This window comes from Vicia villosa, linkage group LG3, assembly GCF_029867415.1.
Source record: "Vicia villosa cultivar HV-30 ecotype Madison, WI linkage group LG3, Vvil1.0, whole genome shotgun sequence".
NCBI lineage: Eukaryota > Viridiplantae > Streptophyta > Magnoliopsida > Fabales > Fabaceae > Vicia > Vicia villosa.
In genome coordinates this window covers 1,647,403-1,657,550 of record NC_081182.1, presented here as the reverse complement: position 1 = coordinate 1,657,550, position 10,148 = coordinate 1,647,403, and the positions used below count along the sequence as shown (strand labels likewise).

Here is a 10,148-nt window from a genome sequence, read left to right as displayed (position 1 = left end):
CAATCAACAACCGCTTTATGTTTCAATTATCATACTATATCGCAATGACCATAAGATCATTGTTATGAGGGAAGATGTTGATGGCGTCCTTATTAGTGAAGGTGATTTTGGATTATGTCTCCTTCTCCAAGCCTATTTCATGACCAGCAAGCCTATTGGCAGACTTCTAACAGGAAGAATTGAATTCTCCACCATTGCCAAAGCCTTCTGCAACGGTGTTGATGGTTATATTTGTGCTTTCTTTTTTCCTCCTCGTGGGAAGGTGGTGAAAGTAAATAATGAATGATACTAAGTGTTGTCCAAATTAGTTTTACCGGATCCTTTGGTAGATGCCAATTGTACTGGGGTCTAGTCACAACTCAAAAATAGTGGAAAAAAACCAATTTTAAAAAAAAAAATGGTTAAGTATATTTTTTGTCCTTATAAAATTATCAAAATTTGTTTTTGGTCCCTATTAAATAAATAGCATGTTTTGGTCGCTGCAAAATTATTATGCACGTAGTTTTAGTCCCTATTATTAAACCAATGTGTATTTTTGAATGATTATTTTGTAGACATGTTGAGAATGCTTTAAAAAATTCCTTGAAAAAAAAAACTCAAAATTTGATTTATAGGTCAAAATTTTCATTACTTTTATCATTATTTTTTAAAATTTAAAAAATTCATATTTAAATCTTCTCATTTTAAATTTTTTTAATATTTAGTAAATAAATATTTTATAGTATTCTAAACATGTATGAAAAAATTATTTAAAAATTTAAAAATTAAAGAATAATTAAACAGTTTTTAAAATTTTAGAAAATTTAAAACCTCATGCGTAAAAATTTTATAAGGACTAAAATATGTTTGTTTTTAGGAGATTAAATAAGAAATTTTGAAAAACTAAATCTTTCAGTCTATTTTTTTAAAATCTTTCACTCTATTTTTCTTTAATATTAAAAAAAATCTTAAAATTTTAAATAAAACAAGCGGACCAATAATACTATAGAAAATAATAACAGCATCCCTAAAAAAATAATTTAAAATAAATAAAAAGAGTACATCCACTTTAAGATGGAAGTAATAAGTATTTGATGGATTCCATTTTGTTTCTAATAAAAATTGTAGAAGTAAAAAAGTGTAAAATTTCACCACTTGCCATTACCTAGTTGCACTAATGCCATAACAAGAAAACTACTAGAACTTCGTTAGGAAATCTAGTTTTTGAAATGGATTTTGGTGTAATGTCATTATCCACGTTTCCTATTTTGTGCAGATCAAGATAGTCTTCTCATATGTTGGTGTTCCGTTTCTTGCACATTATCATAAGATCTGTTAGGTTGGAAAATATCAAACCCTTTTCCACCTGTACTTTTTTCTGGATACACTGTGTTATCATAGAGTCTGCCGGACACGTTTTGAGAATTTAAGTAACAAAGCACTATTGATAAAGACCGCAACAGACTCAATCGCTACACCGCAACCGCAACCGCAACTGCAATTTAAAATCATCTGTACCTAAAGTATGAACATATATAACATAACAAAAGTTCTAATTTAATTGATCATGACACAGCATACAGATTAAGTTTAGTCACTCCAGTCAAAACCAATTTGAATACTTCAGACAGCTATACCAGTAAAACTATACGTATCAATAGCACAATTATTTAGGTTTTATAAATTTGCAGCTTGAATGAAAAGATTGGTTGATATTTTCAAAACAGGTAAATATGATGGAGACTGTTATAAATTAGATTATATTATGAAGTGAATGTTAAGTAACCACTAACCAGTGATTATTTATGATATAAAAGATTATGAATAATGGAACATTTGCATGAGCTTTGAAACACAGTTAAAAGAGTTTGATAATTAAATGGTAAAGCCATGAATCTTTCCATAATCATAACTACCTAACTTTGAAAAAGCAGCAACAATCAAAGGATATACTGCAAATAATTCATCTTTGCCCAGACAAAATTAAATAACGTATGAAACAAGTAATGTAGTTTTTACATTCAAAGACAAGATTAGTTATAAATCTCAAAACATTTCCATGCTATTGTTTAATCATGGTGTGAAATCTCCCACCAGTTTTGTCTCTGTATCACACGTACAAAATCATGTGTCTATCTGATTTACTAAAAAAATTATAAATTTAATGTCAAGATGCCAGTTAACTAAAGATGCATTAAACTATAAGAATTTCAAAACCTTGAGCATTCAACTAACCCTTTAACTGAAAGTGAGTTGTATCATGGCTAGGAATGATAATGGGGTAATAGTCCTTCTCAACTCATTCTAATAAATAAATATGATCATCACATTGAACTTTCAATATTCATTTTATATGAGTTTGACGATGATTAATGAGAATTTCCAATTGCACTCATTTATCTTTTTAGAAATCTTTGGCGAAATTTTTTTTTTTGCACCCAAGATTTAGAGATGTATCTCCGAACGCATCAAATTTATAATTTTTGGTGTTTTAGAAGATGAATATCCGAAATAACTCAATATTTGTTAAAAAATTAAAATCAAACTGAATCAATACAATAAATTGTATTAATCAAAATATATACTTAAATATATACGATTATAATCAAGATATATTAATAATATCAACCTATTAAGTGTTTAAATCTACACATTATTTTCATATAAAATTAATTATAAAAAACTAATATAAATTAAAAAATTATAATGTTAATAGGATGATATTTTTAACATGATAATTTCATTAATTATAATACATAATATTTTTTTAAAAATAATTAATTTTATAATTTAAAAAAAGTTGTAACAAACAAATTATTACAAAATAAATTTTTTATTTAATCTCTTTATTCTTTATTTATAACAATTTGTATTTAAGTTATTCTTTATTAATAATAACTCACTTTAATTATATTATAACTATATTAATAAATAAATACCTTCTTAAAATAAAAAGAAATTTGAAATATTGGTTAATTCGGAGATGCATATCCGAATTAACCAATATCCTAAATTTCTCAATTTCTTTGAATTTTTCGGATATGCTTATCCGAAAAAACCTCTCATATTTTAAATCCAATAATTTAATAAAAAAAGGTTTGAAGAAGGTGTTTTCGGATATGCATATCCGAAACATCTTTAAAATGTGAAAAGTGTCTTCGGTTATGCATATCCGAAAAAATATTTTAGAGTTTTCTGAGAAATTTTTCACCTTATATAAATGTAATGAGAAATTCTCACGATCAATTTAAAACTTTAGGTCATTGGATCTTCACACTTATAAATCATTTAACATCAACTTGTTTATTCAATGTAGGACTTAGATTTGATATACCAACACTTATTCACTTCATATATTTAGAGATATCTTCGCATAATATGCAGTTTTTGAGATTTTCGGAGGTATTTGCAAATATCCAAAAATATCATATATTTTCAAAAAAAAATATTATGTCAAAAAAATTGTTATTCTTAAAATTTCTTTATACATTTTTAAAGACAAATAAAAATATTCAAACATTTTATTTTTGATTTAACAATTAAATTATCAACCAAAATAAAATACTTATATTCATTTTTTTCTCATAGGTTCTATAATTAAAAGAGAAAATTAAGTAAATTTGTTAAATAATATGTACTAATTGAGTTAAATGAGTGTAAATTATTGATTTAGTTTCAATCGCTAACGATATCAATTATTTATAGTTATGTATTATTGTAAATAGGTTGTTCTTATTTATAAATCAATGACTTTTAAAAAAACCATTGTCGTGTTTGATTCAAGACCGGAAAATACAAAACATAGGAAATTTTAGACTATGTGCATGTGTGGAACCTACCAAATAGGTTTTCATAGGTGGTTCCAAGTGTTTTGTGACTTTCACATATGATTTTTCTCGCAAGGTTTGGGTGAATTTTCTGAAGTAAAAATCTGAAGTCTTTATTGAGTTCAAGTTATGGAAGGTAGAGTTAGAGAATCAAAAAATCAAGTATTTACAGTCAGATAATAGAATGTATTATACTTGTTTGAAATTCAATAGGTTCTATGAAAAACAAGGTATTCAAAGACATTTCTCAGTTTGCAAGACACCGTAGCAAAATGGCAGAGAAAGGTCTTGCAAGACACCACAACAAAATGATAGAGTAAATGATTAGGTCTCTAAATGAAGAGGTCTTGTTAAATGTTGGACTATCAAATGGTTTCTAGGCATAGACGGTTTTTTTATCTACAGGTCCCTACGAGCTTAATTGAAGGGGAAGGTTGCCTAGAAGACATGGACAAATAATCCTATTGATCTTGACAATTTAAGGATTTTTGGGTGTCTTGCTTATGTGAATATAAACTTAATCCAAAGTCTAAGAAGTTTGTCTTTGTCAGTTACACAAAAGATGTGAATGAATTCAAGTTATGGGATATAATTAAAAAGGAGATGAGAAAAAGCATATATATTGTTTTTTTATGAGAAATTAATGTTGAAGCAATCAAATGCACATATGTATCAACATTTGAAAATAAACTTCCAGCAAACAAGTGATTTATGTGGATGTTGATCTGCCACCGGTGAATAATATGCAGGTAATTCCTAAACAAAAGGAGGAACCAAACTCTAATACTGAAATTGACCATGAATCTGGAGTTTCAAGTGTAGTACATGACTATATTCTTGTTCGAGATAGAGAGCACCGTTCAATCAAGCCACAAGAAAGATATGGGTATGAAGACTTTCACTCTTATATTAATTTCTCATTTCCCTCACCGTTTATCTTTCTCCTCTCGACAATCCAAACCCTTTCTCTTCTCAATTTTTCTAACCAATTTTATTAAACTCCCAACCCCAAAATTCAAAGATATAAATTTTTTATTTTATTTCGTTTAATAGTTTTACAGCTTTGTGTTTTCTCTTCATTTTTTGTTGTTGATAAAGCAATCAAAAAGTAGATCATAGTTAAGGTTGAAGAAGGTGTTCAACAATTTGATCTAAGAAATTTCTTCAATTAAAGTATGCTTTATTTTTTATTTTATATATATATATATATATATATATATATATATATATATATATATATATATATATATATATATATATATATATATATATATATATATATATATATACACGTGTGTGTGATCAAATTATATCCGAAGAGTTATACCACGAGTTACATTCGCTCAATAACTTCATTTTGAATATTTTTTTTTTTAAAATCAATCATTGGATTGAAACATACTATCATATAGATCATACATATACAATTTGAGATTAATCTATAATGATTTACTAATAGATTTAATAATTTAAAAATAAAAAACTATTAAACTTGGAAATAATTTAAATATAATTTTGAAAAATAGGAAGAAAAAAAAAGTATGTGTCGTGTATATCACACCACAAATTTGTGGTGTGTTTCTTCCGTAACAACCAATTGTCACAAGCATCTTTGCCTCATGTTTTTTTACGTCGTTAATTTTTTTTTTTTGTGACGTGATTTTTTTGCTAATTTTTTTTTTTTTTGTAGTGGATGATAACACTCATACATGACATGCATAGCTATTGCGTTATAAAATACATAAACAACTTTGATTTATGTATCTTGAACTGACTTCAATTACAAGCACATCCTAATCAACCTAACCTATGAAACTATCCTTATTGAGACTAGAGTTCGTTCAAAATACCATAAAGTATAATTTTAATCTTAGAAAAAATATGTCAACAGAAGGACCAATAATTAAAATTATTTTATAAAACGTGTACCATTCTTATCAAAGAATGTAATATCATAAACTTGATTTTGATTCAACTCTTAGGGGATGTTTGTTTCATGGATACATATGTTATTTTCGAAAATGTGACATTGAAATTCACGTATTTCCTTGTTTATTTCAAAATTTGATAAATTATATTGAGTTACTTTTTATTCTGAGGAACATGTTTTGTTCATTAATTTCTTCATTTTATTTCCATGCTAAAAGATGAGAATATTACATTTCCTTAAAAATATAAAATAATCAACCATAACTTTCCACTCTTATATTATTTTAACACATTTATTTTTTATTTTTTAATTTATAAATTTTAATTAAAATAAAATCTAAATATTTCTGAGAACTTTATTTATTTGTTAAACACATTAATAAGAATTAAATTCGTGAGAATAATATTTCTAAAAATAATATTTTCAAGATTATAATTTTAATCCATCAAATAAAGACACTCTTAAAATTTATGTAACATTTTTTATTTCTCTAACTGAATTAATTTATCATCAAAATTAAAAGACTTGTCATATTTGAGATGGATTTCAAGATATTTACAATGAAATTTTAAATCCTTAAAAAAATGCTGTAAATATTAGTGTCTTTTAAATCCTCAAAGAGGGGTAATTTAGGATCAATTTTGATCCAAAATCACCCCTCCAAATCGTTTTTGTTTATCTATTACTTAAATAAGTGATTTTCACACATTTTCTTTTTGTCTTTTTTGTGATTTCGTGGGTCATCGTTTGTTTTGATTTCCCATATTTCTGTGGTGTATTTTGATTTTTCGTCTTTGTGCGGGTATTTTGTTTTTCCGTTTTTGTGCGGTGTTCATTTGTTTCAGGTTGAAAGATTAGTTTCGATCTAGTGCAGATTCAATCAATGACTTTGGTGCCGTCAACGCTACAAATCCGGAGGCATGAATATTTCGGACATCTCAATACAGTCAATACATTAATATTTGTAGGCATATGCAATTTGCCGTTTTATGCTATTAACATGCATGTTGTGGATTTGTTCGCAGATTCATCCTTTTTGTTTTTGGCGATTTTGAATTTGTATTGCAACGATGTACTCTATCGATTTGAATGAATGAATATCATTTATTTTCTATAAAAAAAACAAAGTTATAATTAAGATGGGTAATTAGCAATTGAATGTGGAAAATCTAAATGGAGGTCACAAATTTAGAAAATAGAAAAGAATAAAGAATTGAAGGAGAGGACACGGACTTATGGAAATTGGTCACGAGGATAAGAAACGGTCTTCCTTGAAATAATCCATTTTTTGACAAAAATGTTTGCAGTTTCTTAGGAAACCCTATCTTCATGTGTTTTTTTGTTCTTCTTCCTCATAACATTATTTTAACTTGGCCCTGAAATGTTTGGCATCCATTTTTAATACTGTTTTCTTTTCATACTATATATATATATATATATATATATATATATATATATATATATATATATATTCATTTCAATATGTTGTTTTGAATTAATCGTATTCAAATGTTTCAGATTTTGAATCAAGATTTAAACTTTCATACATCATTTATGAATTTTGGTTCTTTCCAATAGCCCAAACTTTTTTTTCATAAATAACTCTTGTATTAAAAGAGAGTATTAGGGGTACTCAACCCTTACAAGAGAGAACAGGAAAACTTAAATACCAAAAAAAAAAAATAACCAAACTAAAGACTCACATACACAAGGACAGGTTTTTGAACCACTCATAGAAATTACTTCTAATTCTATCTTTGGCTTCTATAGCAAGCCACCACCAAAAGTACCAAAGGATTGAGTAAAATAATTCATCGCAATCAAAAACTGCGTTATTGAAAATGATATTATTTATAACCTTCAAAATGCACCACCATATAGTCACCCAAATAACTACAGCCCTTTTACATTGAATCTTCCCCGACAATGCGGTTACCCCCATGTGAATTTGACTACATCAGTCGGCTGCCCAGTGCGAGTCTATATCCAGCCATGGCTTTGAAGTATATATTGTGAGTCAATCTAATATATATTTTTGTAATTAATTTAAAGATAAATTTGTTATTTTTCACTAAAAAATAAACTTTATAATAATAAATAAAGAATAAATAAAAAATTTATTAAAAATAGTATACATGGGAATCTATTTTTTACCCTATATCTTATGCTATTAAACTTTTCTTGATAATTAATTTACATTTTTAAGTCATTTAAGTTGTGGATGAATATTTGACCGCTGACGCGAGTTCTTGAATCTGCAGTACCTCTCTAACTCTCTTATTCATTTTAAGAAGTAAAATTGACTATTATATCTAACTAAACAAATTTTACATTTTACAGCTATCAAGTTGTTTGCTTGAAGGTGAAGACCCACATTTGGTGGAATCTTCAAAAACACACTGCCTCACGTTTTTTCTTCTTTCCCTTAATACTTAAATTCCTCACTTAACTTCTTATGTAATGCTGATTAGTATCTAAAAACCTCTCTAACTTCATTCATACACACACTCTATTTTGCAGTATCCCTCAAGTTACTTTGAATCATACATAACTATACTATACTCAATATACATCCAAACCTAAACGACCAATAATTTGTATCTCTCAATCCACTCAAGTAATGGAAGAAAGTAGTGTAAAGGAGAAAACCCTACCACCTGGGTTTCGATTTCATCCTACCGACGAAGAACTCATCACTTGCTATCTCATAAACAAGATATCAGATTCTAGTTTTACAGGAAGAGCAATTACTGATATAGACCTCAACAAATTCGAACCATGGGACCTTCCAGGTATATAAATAAAATAAATACATATATTTATGTTTTTTTTTTGTTTATTGTAATGAATATAATAATTTGAGTGATGATAAATTATAGCGAAAGCAAAGATGGGAGAAAAAGAATGGTACTTTTTCAGTATGAGAGATCGTAAATATCCAACAGGCGTAAGAACCAACCGAGCAACCAACACTGGATACTGGAAAACCACAGGGAAAGATAGAGAGATTTTCAACAGTGTTACCTCAGAATTGGTTGGTATGAAGAAGACTTTGGTTTTCTACAAAGGTAGAGCTCCTAGAGGAGAGAAAACTAGTTGGGTCATCCATGAATATCGTGTTCACTCTCAATCCACCTTCACAACAAATAAGGTATAACATCTCTCTATCTGTAGCACAGCACATACACTTCTGAAAAAAGACGTGTCTATGTTACTCTGTCAATGTTTCTGACACGAGTCTCGCATTTGTTATAGGTTCAATTTATTTATTTATTTTCAAATTATTATGCATGCAGCAGGAAGGATGGGTGGTTTGTAGGGTATTCAAGAAGAGTGGAAATGGAAAAAAGTATCCTAGTAATAATTCAAACCCTATAAAAGCAGGAGTGAGTCCTTATAGCATGCACGAACTAGGTCATCATCATATGATGCTGAGAGATTCTTATTCTTCAGCTCCTCATCATAATTTCCTATACGGATGGAATCATAACTATTGTGCTAGTTCTGCTGCACCAACAGTGCAATACTCTTCTCAGTTGAACTATCTCACAAATATATTGCCAGCAACAACAGGAGGAGGAGATGGAGGATTCAGCATTTCAGGGCTTAATTTGAATCTTGGAAATGGAGTAACTATGGCTGATCATGTGAATTCAATAAACATGAATATGATGAACTGTGTTGGTGCAGATCAGCATATTAATAATGTTGCAGTAGGTTATGGTAATGGTATGGAACATTGCACTGATCTTGACACTTATTGGCCTTGTTCCTACTGAATTCATTCTCAGGAGGATTTTGTAATTTATAGACTTAAATAAATATGTAGATTTCTATAGTTATCATAAAAATTATAGCTAGCGGATCCAAAACTCAGGTTAGTTGCAGACATTGTTACTTCATTAATTATTAAGTTTAATTGTGGTTTTGCTCCCTTAACTTTTTCTCATTTACTCAATCAGGCAGGCATCTTATACCAATTATTAGTGGGTTCAGTGGTGATAAAAAAATAATAACAGACATCTCATTTTTAATTTAAACTATTTTGATGTGTTTATTTTAAAATGTGACATATTATTAATTATAATATATGAAAATTTAAATATAAAAAATGTAAATTACACATAACTGAAGATTAATGAACATGTTATCTATTGAGACAAAAAAAAAAAACTGTAGAGCTTCAAAAATAATATATATATATATATATATATATATATATATATATATATATATATATATATATATATATATATATATATATATATATATATATATATATATATATAAATTTCTTTAATTTTTAATACAAAAATGTGAAAAAGAGGCCAAAGAGTATGAAATAGGGAGACTAATTCTATTGATGAGGTAAAATAGAAACAACAAAATGTAAAATTATTTGTATAAACTAC

At 27.6% G+C, this 10,148-nt stretch overlaps 1 protein-coding gene across 2 annotated transcripts; it reads left to right on the top strand.

Annotated features, from left to right (window-relative positions):
- Nucleotides 1–8,173: 8,173 nt before the first annotated feature.
- Nucleotides 8,174–9,666, top strand: LOC131654736 (NAC domain-containing protein 92-like). 2 transcript variants are annotated; one of them, XM_058924679.1, is made up of 3 exons: nucleotides 8,174–8,528; nucleotides 8,616–8,887; nucleotides 9,036–9,666. In XM_058924679.1, exons 1-3 carry the CDS (start codon nucleotides 8,357–8,359, stop codon nucleotides 9,513–9,515), a joined length of 924 nt encoding a protein of 307 aa, XP_058780662.1. In that variant the 5' UTR covers nucleotides 8,174–8,356; the 3' UTR covers nucleotides 9,516–9,666. The 2 variants fall into 2 exon arrangements, with proteins under 2 accessions (XP_058780662.1, XP_058780661.1); XM_058924678.1 differs by having other exon boundaries at nucleotides 9,033–9,666.
- Nucleotides 9,667–10,148: the final 482 nt, after the last annotated feature.